The 24,490-nt window shown below is 39.7% G+C and overlaps 1 protein-coding gene across 3 annotated transcripts; it reads left to right on the top strand.

Annotated features, from left to right (window-relative positions):
* Positions 1–707: 707 nt before the first annotated feature.
* Positions 708–18,714, top strand: POPDC3 (popeye domain containing 3). Of its 3 annotated transcripts, none has more exons than XM_049875509.1 (5): positions 708–919; positions 13,819–13,885; positions 15,331–16,054; positions 17,011–17,119; positions 18,274–18,714. In XM_049875509.1, the coding sequence occupies exons 3-5, from the start codon at positions 15,570–15,572 to the stop codon at positions 18,553–18,555; spliced, it is 876 nt and encodes a 291-aa protein (XP_049731466.1). In that variant the 5' UTR covers positions 708–919; positions 13,819–13,885; positions 15,331–15,569; the 3' UTR covers positions 18,556–18,714. The 3 variants fall into 3 exon arrangements, with proteins under 3 accessions (XP_049731466.1, XP_049731474.1, XP_049731459.1); XM_049875517.1 differs by having other exon boundaries at positions 13,819–13,937; XM_049875502.1 differs by lacking the exon at positions 13,819–13,885.
* The last annotated feature ends 5,776 nt before the right edge of the window (positions 18,715–24,490 follow it).

The raw sequence follows: 24,490 nt of genomic DNA, 5'->3' as shown, positions 1-24,490 counted from the left end.
CCTTAGGCTTGAGCCTATTCTTGCAGCCACTGTCAGTGCATCTCGTGGAGAGTCTTCCTCTTCTTCACTGACGCTCCACTTTTCCAAGCATGATGTCCGTCTCCAGGGACTAGTCCCTCCTGATAACACGTCCAAAGTGTGTGAGACAAGTCTTGCCATCCTCGGTTCTAAGGACATTGCAGCTGTACATCTTCGAAGATAAATTGGCTTATTACTGCTCTTGAAATTTTTCGGGGAGGGGGGAGGGCCATTCGTGTTTTTCCCCTTATGACAACGTCATTTACCCATTTGCCTTGATTTGAATAAAGATCTTAACCTTTCTCCATCCTACAGGCTCAAATAGTCCCATCCCCTGTGGTCTTTTGTCTCATTTTGGTGTACGTGGCTTATAGTGTGGGTGTGTGTGGAGGGGAGGGCACAAACATTATTATATGGAAATCATATCTATTTTCTGAAAGTCTTGAATTTTGATTAAATGCAAATGTTGATTGGGAAAAAAAAAGACGTTCAGCCTGGTATAATACCAAGCCGTGCACAAACAGAGAAACACGTCTTTGCAAACTTTGGTTCACAGCGGTAGCTAGGTCTATCAGCAGTCTTGCAGCCCGGTGGCAGTGCCGCCTGCTCCCTGGGGGCTGGGGCTATCCCAGCCGAGGAGTGGCCGCCGCCGGCACCCGCCCCGCTGCGCCCCAGGGCGCGCGCCCGTGCCCGGCGTCCGCCCGCGTCGCCGCGCAGCTCCAGAGCCGGCTGCGGTCACCCTGCGCCCGGGCGCTGGGCAGGCGCTGGCCGTGTGGGAGGCGAGGAGGGCGCGAGGCCGGCGCCCCGGGCTTCTGCGCCGGCCAGTCGGGCCCAGCGTACTCGGCCACGAAACTTCTGCAGGATCCAGGCCAGAACTCTGTGCAGGGCCAGGGAAGGAAAGGTAAGAAGGGGAGCCCCGGGGGGGCGCGGCCACCGCCTGCCAGGAGCTGTCGGCACCCTTGCACCTGGCGGCCGCTTCGGGCAACTTTGGTTGGGTGGCTTCTACCCCCACCCCCCCCTGGGTTGGAGCTGCCAGTATGCCGACCCCCGGGGGCACCCATGCTTCGTCGTCCATGTGTGTCGGTGCTGTTCGCTCCGCCGCTCCGCACCAGCCAACCGAGAACCCTGAGGAACGCGCGGCGCCGCTGGCAGCTCAGCAGGGCTGGGGGTCGAAGGCTGCGGGTTCCACCCGCGCTGGCCCTTGAGGACGCCAGTCGTCTGTCCTAGAGGCCTCGGGGCGAACTTTCCTCCCAGCTCTACTCCCTCAGGTCCGAGAACCTAGTGTGGTCAGGACCAAGCCACTCTTTCCACTCTTGTCTCAGGCACCTTGGAGCCCAAAGGGGCCGGATTTGCGAAGGAGAAAAGCTGGTCCAAGGGGCCCTAACTTAACCCTGGGGAAGTTGTGCTGTGACTGGTAGTTTCCTTTCTCTGGTCTGCAAAGGGACTGACTGGGGCCAGGGTTTGCACACCGGGCTGGGGCACAAGGAAGCTGCCCGCGATCATCAACTAAATCAACTCCCGCTGACCTGGTTTTTCTATTTGGGGAAATCCCTTGCCAAAAAAAAAAAGGGAAAAGAAAGACTTTTGAAAACCACTTAATTACCTCATCACCAAGGTCAGTTACAGTGGTATAGTTTTGATGGTCTGTATCCTAGGGAAATATTAAAGGCATTAATCGAAATAGAGTAAGAGGGTTGTGGCAAAAATTGTTTTCACCGGGAGATATTTGCATAAAGTGAGAAACCAAACCTAAACCCATTGCGTCGGAGTCGATTCTGACTCATAGCGACCCTAGAGAACAGAGTAAAACTGCCCCACAGGGTTTCCAAGGCTGTAATCTTTACAGAAGCAGACTGCCACGTCTTTCTCCCGCAGAGCGGCTAGTGGGTTTCAACCGCTGACCTTTCGGTTGGCAACCCAGCGCTTAACCACTGCCACCAGGGCTCCTTAAAGTGAGAAATACAACATGTGAATAATAAATAATAAAATAGAAGTAGAAGCAGGCCACTTTTGAATATAATTTGACTTACTAAACTTCCTGACTTTTCACTCTAACTCTTGTATTAGGTATTTTGAATTTGCAATTGAGTTTGATGGCAGCCTTAAAAAATTATTGCTGCCTGTTCATGCTGAGGTTTGGTGGCTTTTTTTTTTTTTTAATTCTTCTCGTTTTTAATTCCAGGGACTGTTGCATAAAATCCCTGGTGTGAGAGTACAGTAATCTGGCAATATTTGTAGCAACAGAAAACCACAGACACTATACTGAACAAAAAACATCAACGAAAATTGGATCTCAGGTTTCACATTCGCAAAATGAAGAGGTCTGGCTGATCTAAGGCTCCTTTCTGTCCTGCAAGTCTATTTGTCTCTTGAAGAGTTTGGGATACAAATATTAATTGAAATCTAGAGTAAGACATCACTTGCCCTAAAAATCTTATACATTTAAACTTGGAGACATTTGACAGTTGAGTTTCTTTAATCAGATCAGTCTCTCAAAAGAGTTAAATCATTATGCATCTTGTGCTTCTAAATGGTGACATTCTTTGCTATTAAATAAAAATGTGTCATGGGAAATCAAAATTCGGTACTTCTTACCACACAACTAATAGGATTGACGCACAGGAGTATTCACACCTGCATTTGAAACAGTATCCAGGAAACATCAAGAGCAGTTATGGTGCATTTGCTATAGTTTATGAGTATAATAACACAGGCAGCTAAAAGTTTCAAAACTGCTTTGGACAATATTTGCAATAGATTTACAAGCCTGCAAGTTGCATTTCAGATTTTTTTTTTTTTGAATTATGACTGTTAGAGATTTTGTACTATAGGTAAGAATTTACCTCCAATTAATGAATCATTTTTTTAAAAAGGAAAATGTTTTTCTCCTTATGTCTTAAAGTGAAAGTTACAATGAATATTTTCTAAATTAAAATAAATAAATACTTGAAGTACCTATAACATTGCTGGGCCTTCCTCCAACCCAGAGTATCCAGGGAGTAATTCACACAGACCTCATTTGTGTTCTTCAATAGAAATAATAATAATCTTCAGTGGGTCTCAACCGTTCTGAAAATTGGTGATGGGGGCTTGTCATCAAGGGTGGGGAAAGGGTGTTCCTATGAAGAACAAGCAACTGGTTGACCCTACAGAAGGGTCTGATCTCCCTGAGCCTCATTTCCCACCCTGAACAATGCTGATCATACTAAGGTTGCAGAGCTGTGACTCCTAATTGGGTCCCTGTTTGTAAGACTCAGTGCCTGGCGCATAGCAAGAACAGAGCTAACTTTAGCTCTCCTTGTTTTCCTTGGAAAGTGTTTGTTTATTGACTGAACAAACTGTAGGCTGAACAACTGGTTACAGTTTTTGCTTTTAATTTGAAAAACACTATCAGTAAAACTTCATAATTATTGAATCTGGGCAATGATTATACAGGGATTTATTATATACTATTTTCTTTATTTTTGAGTATGTTTAGAGTTAGTCATCAGAAAGATTCTTAAGTGTGAATTTGAAAAAAAAAAGTAAGAGACATTTGCAATACATCATTTCATTTAGAATTGTTTGTGTGTGTTTTTTATTAGTGAATATTTAAATATGGGCTAGAAAGATATATATATATAAATTATACAGAGAGGTAGGTGGGCTGGGAATGGTATTGGAAAATAATTCATAGGGATTTTCAATGTTTTGCATATGGAATGTTTTATTTCTTTTATTATAAAAAAAACTAGAGAAAATATGACAATGTTGATACATGTTAATTCCAGTTGTTGGATTCATAGATTTTTATTATATCCTTTGAAATGTTTGTATTTAAATTTTTACTAGTTAAAATATGGATCACCTTATTGTTCTGTAAAATCATTACAAAGAATTCAAACAATGAAGATATATACAAAGAAGAAAGTAAAAATAGTTAGGATTCCACCATCCAGAAATAACTGTCCTTAACATTAAGTTAAGATCACTGCATATGTCCTTCTATGCATTTATACAATAGAAGGATAGGCTGATAGATAGAAGGCAGAAATGCTATAACATTTCACTCTGTTTCATAAACCTCCTTTTTGATGTTATTTTGTCTTAGTTTTATAACTAAATAGAATCACTGCTGATCACTGGACTCTCTCATGTACTGACTTTTAAATTTTAATTCATCCTTTGATTGGCTAGATTCTACGACCATGTAGTTTGTTTTTTCAGGAAGGGCTCATTTCCTTGTTACTGTTTAAGTGCTTGAAACATTTTTGAGTATAATTTCCTTCCCTCAGAATTATGTAGCCCTTGCTCTGTTAGCTTCTGGCATTTAATTTGGCTGTGAAGTCTAACGCTAGCCTAAAATTACTCCTCCACACAATTGACTTGCTTTTTCTGCCTAAAATCCTAAAGATTTCTTTCTGTTCTTGAAGTTTAGTAACTGAGCTAGGCTGTTTCTTGGCTAAGTTCCTTATCAATTTTTTCATGGAACTTGGTGCATTTATTTCCTTCATTTCAGGATACTTTTTACCTTTATGAATGATTTTTCTTTTCCATTTTGTGATTGTCTACTGCAAGAACACCAATTTTTCTTACATTGGCATGTCTTTGTCTTCCATATTTATTACCTATTCACTGTTTTAATTTCTGTCTGTATTCTTCTGCTTTCATGATGATTGTTTAAATTATTAAAAATATAACTGATTCATAAGTTAAGATGTAGAACGGTGTCAGCAGCAGCAGGTAAGGAAAGAAGAGATCTGGATTCTAACTTGTCCAGGTCTTTCTTAGAGAGGTTTCCTTGCTTGTAAACTAAGAAAGTAACTACCTCTTTCCCCAGTTAGCCCCAGTATTTTCATAGCTGTGAAATGACATTTATACAGTACTTTGTGCAGGTTTGACAGAGTGGCTGCTTAATAGATGTGGTTGTTATTACTTTCTGTACTTTTTTCTCCATTTAAAATGGCAGAGGGGTTGTGTTAAAATTCAAGTTCCAAATACATGTTACAATTGTTCTGGAAGCAACAATGCATGAATGATGGGTAGTGCCCTGTTTCTTCTGCTATAAGAGGAAATTTAATCTCCAAAGAAAAAGGATATAATCAAAAACACTTAAAAATTCTTTGTGGAAGGTCTATATGTTATAGGGTCAGAGTTTATTTTCTGTTCTTTGTATCCATTTTAAAATTTAAATGAAATCTTGGCAACTTAGGGAAACCCACCAGCTATAGTGGACCTTTCTGGACCAATACTTGGTCAGATAGGAAAGGAAGTTTAAGATGAAGATTCTAACTGCACAATGAAGAAAATCAACCAAGCAACCGGTTGCTACTGAGTTGATTCTGACTCATATAGACCCCATGTGTGTCAGAGCAGAACTGTGCTCTGCAGGGTTTTCAATGCTGATTTTTTGGAAGTAGATTGTCAGGTCTTTCTTCTGAGACACCTCCGTGTGCAGTCAAACTTCCAACCCTTCTGTTATCAGCTGAGCACGTTAACCATTTACACAACTCAGAGATTCCAGGGAAAAACATAATTCCTAATAAATACATTTTATTTCGGAAGGGGAATGTTAAACGCAAAAATGACGTATTTGTGGTCATCTTAGTCTAGATTAGTTTGACCTAATGGGTTTAATAGCTCTGAGTTCCCAAAGTTGCAGACTGGCAGCCTGCAGCCATATTTAGCTTCTGATGTTTGACCTGCTTATCATTGGCTCTTACACACACCAAATCCCAACCCAAACCCATTTCTTTCTAATTGATTCCGACTCATGGCAACTTCATGTGTTACAGAGGAGAACTGCCCCATAGGTTTTCCTTGGCTATAATCTTTACAGAAGAAGGTCTCTAGATCTTTATTCTGCAGTGCCACTGGTTCAAACCACCAACCTTTAGGTTAGTAGACAAGAGTAAACCCTTTGTGCCACCCAGGGACCTTCTTATATACACAGCGTTTGTAAAAGTGTTTTTATGGGAACCCTCCTGATTTTAAAATGCTTGCAGCTTAATAACATCTTTACAAATACTCACAAACACTCATTTTACAGTGTTTGTAAAAATGTTATTAAGCTGCAAGCATTTTAAAATCAGGAGGGTTCCCATAAAATCTGGATTTTTAGTATCTCTTGGAAAATCAGATGATCTGGCAATACTGGGCTCCCAACAATCAGCTGGTGCTAAAGAGGGATTGCCCCTTTCGGATGGGGTATGAACACTCCAGGGTATCTTCCTTATACCATGCTTCGCTAGTCTTCACCAGCTGTCTGGTTGCCACAGCAGCCATTACTGTGCCCCTTGATAATGAGGTCCAGCCCCCTTATTTCAGAGGAGTAAACTGAGGTCCAGAGAGGTTAAATGCTGGAGCCAGGCATACAGCCCAGGTCCCTAATCATCCAGTCCTGTACTTTCACTACAGCAGGTTGCCCTCACCTTTGATCACAAGTTTAAGGCACACTTTTTTAAAAAATGCTCTTGTAATTTTCATATACATGAGTACTGTCAGCCAATACCAAACAATCTGTGTGACCAAAGAAATCTAAAGGGAAAATAAATTCCTGACTATTAAGTACTAAGATTCATAAATATCTTTGTGGAACTAAGGTCTTAACACAGCTTTTTTAAGCTACAAAAAGTTGGCATATATATTAAATATTCACCATTAATGTGTGCAATGGTTTCAACATGGCAAGAAATAAAAAGGCCAATGTACTGATGAAATCTTTTTACAGGATAATTTCAGTGAAAGTACGAATCTTACTGGTTATTGTTAAACTATTTTACTTGCTTAATAAAACATAGCAAGTTTCTTAAAGTTTTGTGTAACTTATGTCTTTATACTTAAATCCATAAGAACATGGTAGTGCTAAGGCCAGCAATGTCACTATATCCTTAGTGTATGATTAGTTTTGTAGCTAAGGAGTTGGAAAGAAAACAACGACCTGCTAAGTGTAGGTTAGTATATCCCCGGATACACCTATTCTTCGTTACCCAGAAACAGACTCATTATATGTAATGCGTTATTACTCCAGTACCACACCTAATGTTTTTTTTTTGAGGGAGGAGTCTTTGCTGGAAGTGCTTAAAAATCAGGCTTGTTTGCATTCTGATTTTTAAAACTTTAAAAAATCTTTTAAAATGTAGCATTTATTAAAAAATGAAATATGCAACAACTGACTTTAAATGAGTTTTATTTAAGTAAGTTACATTTATTTGCATAATATGTCTTCTTAGCTATTTCAAAGAGACCTCCTATAGGATTGTCCTAAATTAAATCCTTTTCCTAGCCAAACAAAGAGAAATGAATTATTTGATTTAGAAACTGGACTGAAATAGTGTCAAAATTTGAATGTCACCAAAATGTACGCTCCATGAGGGTAGGAATTTATTGAATTTTTGAATATATTAATCACATTTTACTGGCCCAGTAAGCATTGTTCCAATATGATTGACATCTTAGGAAACAATCAGAGCGTAACATGAATTTCACATTTGCTTACTCACGATTTTCTCCACAAGAAACACTGGGTGAAATGCTAGTGAATGCACTGAACTGCAACCAGAAAAGAACTGAGCCGTGTAGGGATACACAAAATGCACACACACACACACACACACCTCACGTATCTACCAGCTACCTCAAGTCACTGTGTTTTCTGGCAAGGTTGTGTTTTGCTAGTCCTTCGCACTTATGAACTTTTTAATATAAAAACACACTCATTCACCATCCCAAGCATGTCTATGCATCTTGGTTCAAAAGCGGAATAGCGCAGGCAACAGGAAAGCCTTACTAGTGAGGAGAAGCTTGAAATAATCAAGGGTTTTGAAAGAAACAAAAGGCTATGTGGTCTCTCCTGAGCATCAGGAACAAGGGGCAATCCACGTGCAGACCATTAGAAGCAGCGCCATGAAGATAAAAGAAATGGGATAGCTTCAAGTGCTGCAAAGTCAGTTAACAACAAGGCTTAACAGAAGAAATGGAAAGATTGTTGAGCAAGTGGATTGAAGACCAAATGGGGAAAAATCAAGAGCAGTGTTTCTCACCATTGAAGAGAAGGCACCATATATAAAAAGACCTCAAAGGGGAATTGCCACATCCAGCAGAAACGCTCTTCTTAGCGCAAGTAGTGCCTGCTCGGTGGTATCAGACAGAACCAGTTTCCAAAGCCTTCAGCTGTCGGGGTAGAGCAAAAAAATTTACAGCAGTGATACAAAAGTCAGTGGAAGAAAGCTCTACATTGATCAAATTTTCAGTTTTGATGAAACAGATATCTGTTATAAACACATATCTCAAAGGACTTGTATTTCCAAGACAGAAAAAGATGCCCCAGGATTTACGGTTGTGAAAAGTCACAATTTTTTATACCATTTTCCACTACTTCACAATAATTCACAAACTTCAACCTTTCCAATGCCAGTTCCATGGCAAACTTCAAGTCTTTGTAAAGGTAACGTGCCATATTCATTGTAGTATTTGTGAATTTCTTAACCATTTAACATTTATGAAACTGGGCTACTGTTTTTATTAAATGCCTATCTTTTTCAAAATGTGTCACTGACAAAGATTTTTGAGTGTTATATCGCAACTCCATTTTTTCTATAAGTCCTGTGGTTTTCATTGTACCATTTTGCATAGCGCAGTGAGTTTTAAGATTGTATATGCTGGGTTAGAGCAGAACTGACTATAGTTGGTTGATTAAAAATAGCATAAAAGTGCTATTAAGTGTCATGCTGTTAAGACAATAAGGATGCTACCTACACCTGGTAGTCCCTGTACTAGGGGAGTCCAGCTGTCACTAAGGTCCAAAAGTGACTGTCCTGACCCTAGGGTGTGGTCCACCTGATAATTTAGTCAGGAAAAAAAGAAGAAAAAAAGATTGTCCCTAGTTAGCTAGCACACATGATTTAGACATATTTGCCATGAAGAAACTTCAGGACCTGATCTATACATAGAAAAATAAATTTATTTCCTGTGTACAGGTCACTTGAAGTAAAGGGAAATAAAGGTGTATACCATTGATTCCAAGGTGCCTTTGCGGTACAATGGTTAGGTGCTTGGCTAACCAAAATGTTGGTGGTTTGATCCTACCCAGCAGACCTGCGAGACAAAGACCTGGACATCTGCTCCCATGAAGATTACAGCCAAGAAAATCCTATGGGGCAGTTCTACTCTGTCATGCGGTCCCTATGAGTTGGAATCGACTCAACAGCACCCAACAACAACATCACCACCATTGAGAAGTATCTAGAAATGACTCCTCCTATATCTTTCAGCAGGGATCTCTCTCTGGCAAACTTACTGCATGACATAATAGCAGCTGATCAAAAGTGAATGGCTTCCTGCTCACACCTTTAACCATTTCAGGACATGGAGAAGTCAGAAGAACCTGAAGCAGAGCATAGGGATTGTTTATTTCAAAGTAGTCAAATGGCATGCTTGAAATGGAAAGATTTACTGCCGCTGCTTCCTATCAAGGATTTTTGGAATTATAAGACACTGAGTAACTCAACCGGTAGGACCCATCCTACCACTCCTCTGTGGTTGGAAAAATTGTAGCTTCTTAGAAAGTCATCTAAATTCATTGAATATTAAACTGAAGGGAAAAACAATAATGTTGTTGATCTGTTCCAATAAGAACAGATATTTAGATTGAAATTATACACGAAACAGTGTATCATGGTGATTAAGAGAACAGACAGTGGCGTATGCTTACCTGGGATTGAATCTGGGCTCTATCATTTGTGTATCCTTTGGCAACCTATTTAACCTCCCTGTATCTCAGTCTTCTCATCTGTAAAGTGGGGACAGTAAAGTACTGTCTTAGTCATCTAGTGCTGCTATAATGGAAGTACCACAAGTGGATGGCTTTAACAAACAGAAATTTATTTTCTCACAGTTTAGGAAGCTAGAAGTCTGAATTCAGGATGCCAGGCCTAGGGGAAGGCTTTTTGTTTCTTTCAGCTCTTGGGGAAGGTCTTTGGCTCTTCAGCTTCTGTTTCCTTGTTCCTTGGAGATCTCCATGTGTCTTGGTATCTGTCTTACTCTATCTCTGCTCCTCTCCCTTGCTTATTTAATCTCTTATATCTCAAAAGAGATTGACTCAAGATATACCCTACACTAATCCTGTTTCATTAACAAAGCAAAGACAGTGCATTCGCAAATGTGTTGACGGAGGCTAGAATTTACATCACGTATTTTTGGAGGACACAATTCAGTCCATAATACCTACCTAGTTCAAAAAGTTGTGGGTGAAACTAGAGAGGGCTGGTGGTTGTACCACATTGTAAATGCACTAAATACCACTAACTTGTACATTTAAAGTGGTTAATTGTATGTTATGTGGATTTCACCTTAAAGCAACAACAACAACAAAAAGTTTTTGGAATTAAATAGCATACTACTTTAAGGTTCTTAGAAAAGTGTCTGGCACATAGCAAGTGCTCAGTAAATGCTAGATGCTGGTAGTAGTATATGAGGATTGAGAAAATGCCAGTTAGATATTGCATTCATTCCCCATTGCTCAATTACAGAGTGATTTGTGTTTAGTTTCTGTGCACTATAGTTTGAGTGTCAATCTCTGCCTGTGTCTGAAATGCCAGATATGTGTCTTGTCTGCATGGCTCAATTTTACAAAGGACTGAGCTAAAAGTCATGAAGAAAACATGATATTCCAGGAGTTTTGGAGATTAGTGTATGAAGTTGGAAGTCTGGAAGTTTCCCATGTGTCCAAACACTTGATGGTGTTGGGGGCACCTGACTCCATGAAATGAAAACCTCTAAAGTGATGCCAGAAACCACCATCAGAGAATTTAAGCGTAATTCCTAGGACCTCCCATAGTGTCTTATTTCCAGATACTATTGAGGAACTGCTCTCACCTGATTTTTCTGGTTTAAATCCAGCAAGTATAGAATGTCTTCTGTTCCATAGACCTGTGTTCCGAGTCTGTTGTAAAATGTATACTAGATTAATGAAAAGCCTCACGTAGAATGAGTACTCATAATTGTGTATGTGTGTGTATTAGTTTTCTATTACTGTGTAACTAATTACCATAAACTTAGTGGCTTAAAACCATACAAATTTATCACCTCATGGTTTCCATGAGTGAGGAGTCCCATGGACACAGACTCCTTTGCTCAGCCACGCTGCACTTCACTTTTGAGTTCAGGGTCCTCTCACAAACTCCTTTAGGTGGTTGGTGGAATTCAATTCCTTGCAGTTGTAGGACTGAGGTCCCCATTATCTTTCTAACTGTTGGTTAGAGACTTCTCTTAGCCCCTAGAGGCCTCCCACAATTCCTTGCCTGTGGTCCCCGTAGACACTTGCCAGCATGGATGATCGCTTTCTTCTAGGCCAGCAGCAGTGTGTTTGACTTCCAATTCCTCTCCAGTCTGCTACCAAAAAACAAACTAGTTATCATCAAGTCGATTCTGACTCATGGCAACCCCATTACACATAGTAAGTGTTGAAGTAAAGAAAACCAGCTTAAGGAAATGAGAATTTAGCATATGGAACACATACTAAAGTTAGGATCTGATTCTAATTAATGAGTATTGATGGAATTTTGATCTTATGGGTTGCCTAGTAACCCAAATTAACTCAATACCACAACCTACCAGCGTCATTGTTGTTGTTAAATCAAATCAGTAATTAAACTGCTCTTAAGGAGCTCAAGGTTGTCAGAAGACAATAGGATACCCCTATACATTTGGAGTTGTACCACACACTTTAAAAAAGTGATGGTCCAACTTCTCAGTGTTTTTTGTGCTGAACTATCTTGGAGGTTGGATCCTTCCCACTTCTGTGCCTCTAAGTGACAGAAGATGGTTAAAACATCTGTTAAATTGGGTAGAAGGTGGCAATGGAAAAGGCAGAGAGCTTGCACCTCCGTACAAATGTATTCAATCAACATTCATTGAGTGCCGGAGGTGAGATATACAAAAACATTTGTCTTTGCTTCTGCTGCCCTTTAAATTTCAGCGTCTAGGAAAGGAAGTCAGCAAATGTTGAATAATAATACAGCAAATTGTTTCATGCGTGGCTTTCTATGTCACAGGCACTATTCTAAGCATTATGAATTGACCAGTACAAGTAGATGGACACAGCAGGTCTTAAATATCCACTATTAGAAGTTTTATTTTCTTGACAAACCAGTCCTGGCAGAATATCCCACTTTGGTCTACCAACACAATCATATTTGATTCGTGGCCTTTAAAGGCAGCATGGGCTGCTGGAGACGGAATGAAGCTGGGCACAGGAGGACTTGAGTTCCCACACTGCTGCTGTGACTTACCGCCTCTTTGACCTGAAGCAAGTGCCTTCGGTCTGCTTTGTAAGTTCGAGATGATGATTTAGATTCTGCCTCCCTCATGCTGGAGCTCTGGTGGCACAGTGGTTAAGAGCTTGGCTGCTAATGACAAAGTCAGCAGTTCAAATCCAACAGCTGTTCCTTGGAGAACCCTATGGGGCAGTTCTGCTCTGTCCTATAGGCTTGCTATGAGTTGGGATTGACTCAACAGCTACTTTTGTTTTCTGGGGGTTTCCCTCGTGGCAATGATTGTGATGCAATGAGATGATACATGTAAAAGTTCCAAACAGATAGATGCAATTTCTGAGTAAATCTTTTTCAGTTTGCCACAAGGTTTATATCACATTTCATTGAACATCCTTGTATCTTCTTTCACTTTTTCTAATTCTTTATAACTCAGAATCTTATGCTTTAAAGGGAGAAAAGCGGGGAGCTTGGAACTATTGTATTTATTTACAGTTAGTTTTGACTCCATCATTTATATCTCCGTGCGCCAACTCCTTTTGCAGAGAAGATCAACTTTACTGTTTAAGGAAGAAATCCATTGTACCGCTTTGACACTTCAGCAGTTATTTACTCAAAAACATGGCTTGGGGCCTACAGGCATTTGGGGCAGGCAGCTGGTTGATGAATCATGCCGCACATTCATATAGCGCTGCTGGCACATAGCAGAGGGACACTCATGCTCGTCACCTGCCCCTGTCAGTTCTCCCTCTTCTAATAAAGTACATCTGTTTTGGTGACTGAATAAAAACACACCAAGTGGAGAAGGGCTTAGTGTGGAGTAATTTAATCAGGGTCAGCCGGCGTGCTGCGTTAATACAGTATCAAAGATAGGAAGATGGTGTGGCAGTAGCTTATTGAAACAGAAGCAGACTGGAATGGGCCGGAAGCACAGTTCTTATAATCAGACTGGGTCATGCTCCTGGAATGTAGGGGCCCCAAAATATCCCCTGAATCAAGACTATAAGGGACTAAGACTGCTGTAAGATGCCTCGTGAATTGCCACAAGTGTTTCACATGGCCTTTTCTATTACATCGTTTTAACACTTTGTTGAGGATTATAAAGTTTTAAGGAAGTTCAAACCAATGTTCAGAGCTCTACTGGGAGTGTTTTTTTTTTTTTAGTATTGGCTTCAGCGGCTATGTTTGGTATCCTGAGGGACTGATTAATTTAAAATACCCTAGTTTTAAAAGTAAAACAGCAGGGAGACTGACATTTACACTCTGGTATTTCACAGTTCTCACTTCTCATTCTTTTTTTTTTCTTGTGAATATCCAGTTGCAATAGGATTTTGTATTTTGTTTAAAAGGGGAGAGACTGAACATGTTCAAGTGCCAGTCTGCCTTGAATCTCATAATCTCACAGAATGATTTTGGGGGAGAATAGGGTATGCAGAATGTTTGAAATGTATTTAGAAACAACTTAAGTAAAAATAACAATGTGACTGTAAGTTATAGGTAAGAGTTTGTGTGTCTCTGTCTGTCTGCCTGTCTGTTTTTCTCTCTTTTTTAGTGAGTTCACTAGCAATGCTCTTAGAGTCCTTACTCACTGAGGAAGAAATCACTATCCAACATGAAAAGTAAGGAACTTCAACAACAGTGGCTCCTTTATTTCCCTTTCTACTACTCTTGGTAATGACACTGTTGCATTTTTTACTCCAGCAAAGTCATTTTTACCTCTGTATGTATATTTTTTTCTATGGGACAAGATCTGTGATATCTGATATTTTATTAGCAGGTGCCCTGGAAATAATCTATTTCCAAAATAAAATCACTAAATATAGCATGAAAGCTATGAATGTTATTGTGGTTAAAAAATACTAACCTAATGAATACTTCATCTTCAGCTATTTATTGTTCAGAAACCTGGTGGTAAATGATACATATTCTACAGCTCTCTTATCATGGTACATTCTCTCCTGGCTCAGATCACATATTAGCATTTTTACCATATGGCTGAACGGGTAGAGAATATATGTGCAGAAGAACAGAGTCAGTAACATTTTTTGACAATCTGGTAAATTAATGTGTAAGTAGCAGGATGTTAATATTATTTACTTAGTTATATGGATGCAACCTTTAACCCAGAATAACCTTTAATGCAGTAAAGTGGTACCGAATTTACATTTCTCAAAAAAATTCAGTCTAATTCATTAAATATTTTCACAGCCTACTGTGCACTCTTAAAATCTGACTCCTAGGTGTGTGTTTCCTATGTTTATTGATTTATTAGGACTCTTTAAAGTGCCTAAAAGGACATCATGTTTAGTAAAGGAGAGGGTCAACGAAAACAAGGGAACATCAATGAGGTGGATTGACGCAGTAGCCACAAGAACAGACTCAAACATACCAACAATCATGAAGATGCTACAGAGTCTGGCAATGTTTTGTTCTGTTATGCATAAGATTTCCATGAGTCAGAGCCAACACCACAGGAAAACAACCAGAGTGCCTTATTTAAAAAAAATCTATTGTGAGAGGCCACATGATTGGATCCAGCACATGGGCACAAGTTCTGCCACGGACCACTGTATGGCCTGGGATACATTACTTAGCCTCTCTGAGCCTCAAATTCTTCATCTGTAAAGACTGAATAACATATTGTCAGACAGTATCTGTCAAACAGTGGGCCATGGATTGATACATTCAGTAGATCTGAAAAGAGTCTCTAAGAGTCTGCATTTTTAGTCACTATCCCGAGTGATTCTTAGGTACACTGAACGGCTGTTGTGGAGACTATCTGATTATAGCACTTAGCTTTCTTGGAAAATATGTAGCTAAAAAATTCTTTTAAATACTAACATTTCTGTAAGTAATTTATTATTATCATTATGCATACTCTAAAATATACTTTTTATATCATAGAAATTGAATTAACACTTGACAGCATTTGTGCTTAAAATGTTCTAACTTCATAGAAAATAAGATGTCAACCTGCATAAGTAATAATGTTGATTCATTAAATAGACATCTCTCTTCCCCTTCTTGCTTAATTAGGTGCTTTATTTATTTTTCTCTTTAACAGGAAACAGCAAACTATCCACTAATAGACCTAAATCCAGAGTCCAAATGAACTTAAAGAACTTTACGTGGGATTCTTAGTTTCTCAAGGTCCATACACACCCAACACTTAATCACCACAACTCCAGTGCCCAGGCTTTTTCTGGCTTTGTGAAGACTGAGCAAAACTCTGATGATGAAGAAGCAAAGAACTTAATTACTTGCTTAAATATCACCTAAAGTCAACCGAAAAGTGAGCCAGCCATGGAAAGAAATTCAAGTTTATGGAAGAACCTACTAGATGAACACCCAGTCTGCACAGCCTGGAAGCAAGAAGCTGAAGGGGCAATTTATCACCTTGCCAGTATTTTATTTGTAGTAGGTTTCATGGGCGGAAGTGGATTCTTCGGGCTCCTTTATGTCTTCAGTTTGTTGGGATTGGGTTTTCTCTGCTCAGCTGTCTGGGCTTGGGTAGATGTCTGTGCAGCCGACATATTTTCCTGGAATTTTATACTGTTTGTCATCTGCTTCATGCAATTTGTTCACATTGCATATCAAGTCCGCAGCATAACCTTTTCCCGAGAATTCCAGGTGTTATACAGCTCCCTTTTCCAGCCTCTGGGGATCACTTTGCCCGTCTTCAGAACCATTGCTTTGAGCTCTGAAGTGGTAACTCTGGAAAAAGAGCACTGTTATGCCATGCAGGGGAAAACGTCCATCGATAAACTCTCCCTGCTTGTTTCAGGAAGGTTTGTATTCTTGGCACTTGTGTTTCTATCCTCTGCAATAATTTCCATTTCTTTCTGCTATATTTTTCTGTCTCGGTGTAGCATAGTCCTGGGTGGTATTTATCACCCTGAGGCTTGAGAAAGTCTTTGACATACGAATCATGGACATAGTCACTTAGAGTACACGGTTTGTTTACTTGAAGTAGGACATAATCTAGAACCTATTTCTTCTTAGAAATCAAATGATGTGGGTCTTAAAATTAAAGTATGAATTTGTTTACTATCTGGAGACGCTATTTATTTCCAGACTAATAACTGGAAGTTAAGAAGACTGTGGTGCCAGCTTGAATTAACAGACTACTTAAGTTGGCATGTTTGAAAGGGCATTCTTTTAATAAAGAAAATTAAAGTTCTATCTTTTTTTTTTTCAGTATATTCTAGTATTTGTGTATTGCTACAAGTGGGGGGGTACTTAAAAAATGCATATAAAAACTTGAACTTTGAAAACAAATTTTGGGGGAGGAAAAGATAATGTGATTTCTTGTGCCTAAAACTAAACATCAGATATTTCACTTACAGAGGTATTTATAGTGGAAGTCCTTTATGTTCTTAAATGTTCTACTTAATTTACAGTCCAATAAAGTGCTTTGAAACTTTCTATTGCAGTATAATATATACATATGTGTGTGTGTGTGTATGCAGATATCATAAATGTACAGTTTGATGAATTTTCTGATGAATTTCACTCAATACTTCCAGAATCTTGTTGAGGAACACTGGTACATGAATCTTAGAGGATGTTATGTCATTTGTTGTAATATATGAATTTAAGTTTTTTCCCCTTCAAAAATCTAAAACACAGGAAAAAAAATCTAAAAGGCAAAAAGGTCATCAGAGATCTGAAATACCAACCCCCGCCCAAATTATGTACTGTCTTTCTCCTTCCCTAATAAATGATGTTCTTTGTGTTTTGCTAGGATCAGAGTGACAGTTGACGGTGAATTTCTGCATTACATTTTCCCCTTTCAGTTCCTGGATTCTCCTGAGTGGGATTCACTGAGACCCACAGAGGAAGGCATTTTTCAGGTAAGGAATAGCTGGACCCAGTTGAGGCTCCCTCTTCCAAACAGATAAACAGCAGTTGTTCACAAACAAAATGTAATTTATATTTAATTTTGGAATGCACTTTGCAGCTTGACTTCCCAGCTCTGTTTGACTCCTGTCGATTAATGTCACCTTATTGGTCCGGCAATGAGGGGAAGAACAGTATTATAGATGACAGGAAGAAGGCCATGAGAAATATTCTTGAGATCACTTTTGTATAACTGCATATTTGAGAATTAAAATACAATCGAGAGTTGACTGTAAGGTAAAAAAAAAAAAAAATGCCAATGTAACAGTTTAGAAATACACCTAGAACAAAACATTTGCACTTTTGCAAAATCGGTGATTTTTATAATTTTAAACGCTGATGGATTTCAGTTGTTTTCTAGCAATGAAATGTTAAACCTACTCTCACTACGGTGCAGCCATATATGGTAGTTTTGAAAGATAATTATTTCAGTAGGTTCCATTGATTAGTGTATTCTTTTCCTATTAATATATATGACATGTGTGTATACAAATATATATACAAATTAGCTATATAAATACTACTTTGTACTACAGAAACTGGGTTAGGGTTAAATGTGTAGTCTCCAGGACTGACCTGGAAATACTTCTCTAACATTAGCCAATTTTACTTTATTTTTTTAAAATCAAGTAGCTCTCACTTAAATGGAACCCTGGTGGCGCAGGGGTTAAGAGCTCAGCTGCTAACCAAAAGGTCAGCAGCTCAAATCCACCAGCCGCTCCTTGGAAACTCTGGGGGGCAGTACTACTTTTCCCTTATAGGGTCACTATGAGTTGGAATCAGCTCAGTGGCAATGGGTTTGGTTTTTTGGTTTTCTCACTTGAATAACATTCATATCATATACCCAACCTTAAGAGAATAGAAAAATTGGAGATAGGGACAACATTGTGATTAATCATGTTATAAAATGTATATCTGCTAATAAATTTTATAATTTCCTTTTATATCTTTACAAAATATTGTGGGTCAGTGGGTTTTTTAACCTAAGGTGCAGGGTGGGGGGGGGGAGCAAGTAAGATTCATTTAAAATTTTAAGCAAAAAAAAAAAAAAAAGCAGAATTTTCCTCGCTTTCTAATCTTTGTTTATATGTGGTTTTATATTTTTTAGGTAACCCTAACAGCAGAAACAGATTGCCGATATGTGTCTTGGAGGAGAAAGAAATTATATTTGCTCTTTGCTCAGCATCGTTACATTTCTCGCCTGTTTTCAGTTTTAATTGGCAGTGACATTGCTGATAAACTCTATGCCTTGAATGACAGGGTATATATAGGAAAAAGATATCACTGTGATATTCGGTTACCCAACTTCTATCAAATGTCAAGCCCAGAAATACCCAGATCACCCCTGACAGAACATTTTAGGAATTCCAGACTACATTGTGATAAATGACATCGAAGCCTGAAGTTTTGTAATTATAAAAGAGACTCTCGTTATCATTCCCCAAATGAAACAGCAAAACATAGAAAATTGAGCTCACTAATATTTTTATAAATCAAACTCAGAGGCAAGATGCCATTGTCAGCTGTTTTATTCATCTCAACTTCTGCACTGTGAATAAATTTTACAAAAATTTCTTGTGTTTCTCATTGTTTTAACTGGGGATAGGGGAGGATGAATAATTATGGGCAGTTTGCCCTTTTCTGCATTAGATCTAGGAGAATGAAATTTTGTATGCTCAAGTACTTTGTCAGATTTATTCAAATCTATTGTCTTGTGCTGTTGAGTTAGGCATTGTTCCTCAAGAAGCAGACAGCAAGTGCTCACAGCATGAGAGAGGGTTGCTACCCTCCACAATGACCTTTCCAGAATTCACTTTTTGCTATGACCTCTGATCAAACCAGTATGTTGTTGTGGTTGGGAGCAATTATTTTCTTTGTGTGAAATTAGCTACCATCACTGAAAGACAGAATAAATTCCAGAGATGATGCTATGCCAATCCTGAAGACTATTTTATTGCTACAAAAAAAATCATCAGCTTAATCTTTACGACATATTTGAAAAGAAGCATTTCCTAGAAAACAAAGCTGCATAATAATTACTGAGTGAAAAGAATAAAACAAAACAAAATCAGTTGCCATCAAGTTGATTCCAACTCACTGGAAAGCCTATGTGTTCCCAAGTAGCACTGAACGCCATAGGGTTGTCAGTGGCTGTGGCACAGTGGTTAGGCGTTTTGTTGCTAACCAAAAGCCTGGCAGTTCGAATCCACCAGCCGTTCTTATGGGGCAGTTCTACTCTGTCCTGTAGGTCTCTATGAGTTGGGATCAGCAATGGGTTTGGTTTTTGGTTTGGTGATGTTTTGGAAGTAGATTACCAGGTCTTCTTCCAAGGTACTTCTTGGTGGATTCCAATTGCCAACCTTTTGGTTACTAGCCAAGCACTTTTAAAAAAAAAAAACAAAACCATGAACAAACAATAAAAATATTGCGCAGCATTTCAGCTGCATATCTTCAGCTAAAAGGGCAAAAGACAGTGGTTTGACTGGCCAGTGAGGGACTCATCATGAGTCTACCACACAAACACAGCAGAGTGTCTTCAGCTTTGTGAAGAAGAACGTAAGAAAGACAGGTCCTCAGTCACAGATATGCCTCCTATCTTTGGAAAACTGGTTTTCTGGAGATTGTGGGCAGGACATGTACTTTGGTAGAAACACATATCGTACATTTAACCACTGTTTACTGACCACCTACTAAGGTTCCGGGTGCTAACCTGGGTACTGCAGATATATTAAGTAACAAACCAGGTAGAACTTCTGGGGGTGGGGTGGAGATGAAGGAGCCAGACAATAAAAGAAATCAATAAAATCTACAGTTAGAAAAGATGGTGTCATGGAAAAAGATAAATGAAGGGAGGTAAATACGAAGGGGCATTGCAGTTTTAATAGGGTGGTCAAGGAGGGCCTTTAGACATGAGCATGACAGGCCTGTTGAAGGAGCCAGCATGGCTGGAGCAGGATGAGCACCAGAGAGAGAAAATCAGAGGGGTAACTGTGGGCAGAGTGGCTGAGGCCTTGAAAGTCATGGTTATGACTTTGACTTTTATTTTGAGAGTGCCCAGGAGTCACCGAGGGAACTTTAAGCAGAAGGGTGATGTGATCTACCTGACGTTTTAACAGGATCACTCTGGTAGCATGCATAGAATGGGTGGATTCGGAAGGAAAGATCAGGGTTAAGTACGAGATGCCTGTTAGACATTGAAGTAGAGTAGTCAGTTGAATATATGAGTCTGGACTTTAAGAGAAAGGTTTGGGCTAAAGATACAGATTTGGGAGTATTTACCACATAGATCGAATGCATTTGCATAGTCAATAAAACACAGGTAAACATCCTTCTGGTATTCTCTGCAAAGGCATTCGACTGTGTGGATCATAACAAACTATGGATAACACTGCGAAGAACAGGAATTCCAGAACACTTAATTGTGCTCATGAGGAACCTTTACATAGATCAAGAGGCAGTTGTTCGGACAGAACAAGGGGATACTGATTGGTTTAAAGTCAGGTAAGGTGTGCGTCAGGGTTGTATTCTTTCACCATACCTATTTAATCTGTATGCTGAGCAAATAATACGAGAAGCTGGACTATATGAAGAAGAATGGGGCATCAGGGTTGGAGGAAGACTCATTAACAACCTGCCTTATGCAGATGACACAACCTTGCTTGCTGAAAGTGAAGAGAACTTGAAGCACTTACTAATGAAGATCAAAGACCACAGCCTTCACTATGGATTACACCTCAACATAAAGAAAACAAAAATCCTCACAACTGGATCAATGAGCAACATCATGAAAAACGGAGAAAAGATTGAAGTTGTCAAGGATTTCATTTTACTTGGCTCCACAATCAACAGCCATAGAAGCAGCAGTCAAGAAATCAAAAGACGCATTGCATTGGGCAAATCTGCTGCAAAGGACCTCTTCAAAGTGTTGAAGAGCAAAGATATCACCCTGAAGACTAAGGTGCGCCTGACCCAAGCCATGGTGTTTTCAATCACATCATATGCATGTGAAAGCTGGACAATGAATAAGGAAGACTGGAGAAGAGTTGAACCCTTTAAATTGTGCTGTTGGTGAAGAATATTGAATATACCATGGACTGCCAAAAGAATGAACAAATCTGTCTTGGAAGAAGTACAACCAGAATGCTCCTTAGAGGCAAGGATGGCGAGACTGCGTCTTACATACTGTGGACATGTTGTCAGGAGGGATGAGTTCCTGGAGAAGGACATCATGCTTGGCAGAATACAGGGTCATCGGAAAAGAGGAAGACCCTCAACGAGGTGGATTGACACAGTGGCTGCAACAATGAGCTCAAGCATAACAAGGATTGTAAGGATGGTGCAGGACCGGGCAGTGGTTAGTTCTGTTGTGCATAGCGTCGCTATGAGTCAGAACCAACTCTACAACACCTAACAACAACAACACATAGATGGTATCTGAAGCCACGGGACTAGATGAGATGCAAAGGCAGTGAGCGTAAATACAGAAGAAAAATGGTCCAAGGACCTTTCTTTGGGGCATCACTCTATTGTTAAGAGGACAAGGAGAAGGGAAAGACTCATCAAAGGAGACAAGAACGAGCAGCCAGTGAGGCAGGAGGAAAATCAGGACAGTGTAGTGTCCTGGCAGCCAAGTGAAGAAAGTATTTGAAGGTGAAGGGAGAAATTAACTGCAAATGTGGCCGAGAGGTCAAAAAGGGTGAGACTGAGAACAAACCACTGGATTGAGCAACATGGAGGTCATTGGTGAACATGAGCAGAACAGTTTTGGTGGAGTGGTTGGGGACAAAAACCTGATTGAAGTGGGTTGAAGAGAAATGGGAAGCAAAAAGTTGGAACAGCGAGTATTGTTAACTTTTTCAAGGAGTTTTTGATGTGAAAGGAAAAGGAAATCGACAATAGCCTAAGAGGGAATTGAGGTCAAGAGAGAAGTTATTGTTGTTATTTTAAGATAGGAGAAATAGTGGTATGTTTCTGTGCTGACGGAGTGATGGCCACGAGCAGGTGGTGGAGTGATGATGGGATCCAATGGCCTTAAACAGAAGCAGGAACAATTTATCATTTGAAAGAAAAAAAAAAAAAAAACCAAACTGTCAAGTCGATTCTGACTCATAGCGACCCTATAGGACAGAGTAGAATTGCCCCAGAGTTTCCAAGGAGCGCCTGGTAGATTTGAACTGTCGACTTTTGATTAGCAGCCACAGCACGTAACCCCTATACCACCAGGGTTTCCTTAGTAAGATGAGGAGTGGGTATATGGGGATGCAGTTGCTGGTAAGTGGGAGATGTAGTGGTGGGAGCTTGTGAAAGTTCTCTCATGATTACTTCTATTTTCTCAGTGACCTAGGAAGCAAGATGATCAAGGAGTATGAGAAAAGAATTATCGGGGTTACGTAAAGTACAGTACTTTTTCTACGTTAGCATCTACCATCAAGTGGGAGAACGCGACAAGGTCTGAATCCTTGGTTTGAGTGAGCTACTGAACTTCTATTCAGGTTTAGCATGAGCTAGCAGAATAGTCTAGTCAGGGTAGTTCATTCTATCTCCTGGCCACAGGTAACTGTCACAGGCAGCTCTTACAAGTAGACACAATAGCAGCTATCTGCCTTGTGCAATCGGAGGGTTTTGGGAAGCACCCACTAGCTTGTCAGTGGACTTCACAATGAGAAATTACTTTGCTTGAGTCTTTAAGATTTCACGGTAAAAAGTATTAAAATGCAGAGCATTCCTGGTAGAAGTCACACCTAAGTTTGTACCAACTAATAATTTAAAAAAATATATTTAACAGAGATTAATTATCAGGTAACTTTCCAACTGTGAAAGTGGACTGAGAACAAAGCCATGCAGAACTGGGATGTGGATTTTTGGCTTAAATCATATGAAAGGAGGAAACGAGAAAAATTTATACACAAGTTTTCCAGAAATCTATTTTTAGGACAAGGGAAAAAAGGGTACACATAAAATAGGATAAATGGATTCTGAAAGAGGAGGTAAAGGGATGTTGTGAAGCCTCACCATCTTCACACTTTGGGTAAGGCTGGCACCATCCCTTGGTATTAACAGATTTGCTATTATCTAACACCATGGTTTGTGCTCAGGTTCTCCCACTTCAATAAAATAAAATACCCTACCATCATCTCTATGATTTACACTGTCTGATTGGTCTGAATATCCTGGAAAAGTACCCCTGAAGTGCACTGCCATGGTGCATTTAAAATTTAATTTCTCTTAAAAATTGGGCTTATTTAGTTTCTGCCAATTGTTTCCAGCCCTACATTTCTTTGGTCCTGTTATCATTATAAAGAGTGCTGTGAGATTGTTTTCTTGTGTTAAAAATGCTTTAGGGCTTTCTACATAAGATCTGTATGGGCATAAATAAATAGGTGCTACCCAGGAGCCCTGAGCTCATTTTTTGAGACATAGGTCAAGAGCAGGACCAGCTACAAAATTTGCAAATGTGTCTGTCAATTTATTGTACTGTGATGGCTTGCATGTTGCTGTGATACTACAAGCTTTGCCACCGGTATTTCAAATATCAGCAGGGTCACCCTTGGTGAATATGTTTCAGCAAAGCTTCCAGACTAAGACAGACTAGAAAGAAGGACCTGGCAGCATACTTCTTAAAAAAATCAGCCAGTGAAAACCTTATGAACAGCAGCAAAGCATTGTCTGATATAGTGCCAGAAGATGAGCCCCTCAGGTTGGCAGGCACTCAAAATACAACTACGGAAGAGCTGCCTTCTCAAAGTAGGGTGGTCCTTAACAACATGCATGGAGTCAAGCTTTCCGGACTTTCATTTGCTGATGTGGCACGACTCAAAATGAGAAAAATACAGCTGCAAACATCCATTAATAAAAGGAACGTGGAATGTACAAAGGATGAAAAAAAAAATGAATCTAGGAAAATTAGAAGTCATCAAAAATGAAATGGAATGCATAAATCAATATCCTAGGCATTAGTGAGCTGAAATGGCCTGGTATTGGCCATTTGAATCAGACAGTCATACGGTCTACTATGCTAGGAATGACAAATTGAAGGAGCATGACATTGCATTCACCTCATCAAAAAGAACATTTCGGCATCTGGAGTCTTAAACGCTAGCAAGCGGCCATCTAAGATGCATCAATTGGTTCCAACCCACCTAGGGCAAAGGAGAATGAAGAACACCAAAGACACAAGGTAATTATGGGCCCGAGAGACAGAAAGGGCCACACAAACCAGAGACTACATCAGCCTGAGACCGAAAGAGCTAGATGATGCCTGGCTACAACTGATCACTGCCCTGACAGGGAACACAACAGAGAACCCCTGAGGGAGCAGGAGAGCA

The sequence above is a fragment of the Elephas maximus genome, chromosome 1 (genome assembly GCF_024166365.1).
Source record: "Elephas maximus indicus isolate mEleMax1 chromosome 1, mEleMax1 primary haplotype, whole genome shotgun sequence".
NCBI lineage: Eukaryota > Metazoa > Chordata > Mammalia > Proboscidea > Elephantidae > Elephas > Elephas maximus.
Note: the sequence above shows the minus strand (reverse complement) of the source record. Positions and strands in the feature narration are given on the sequence as shown.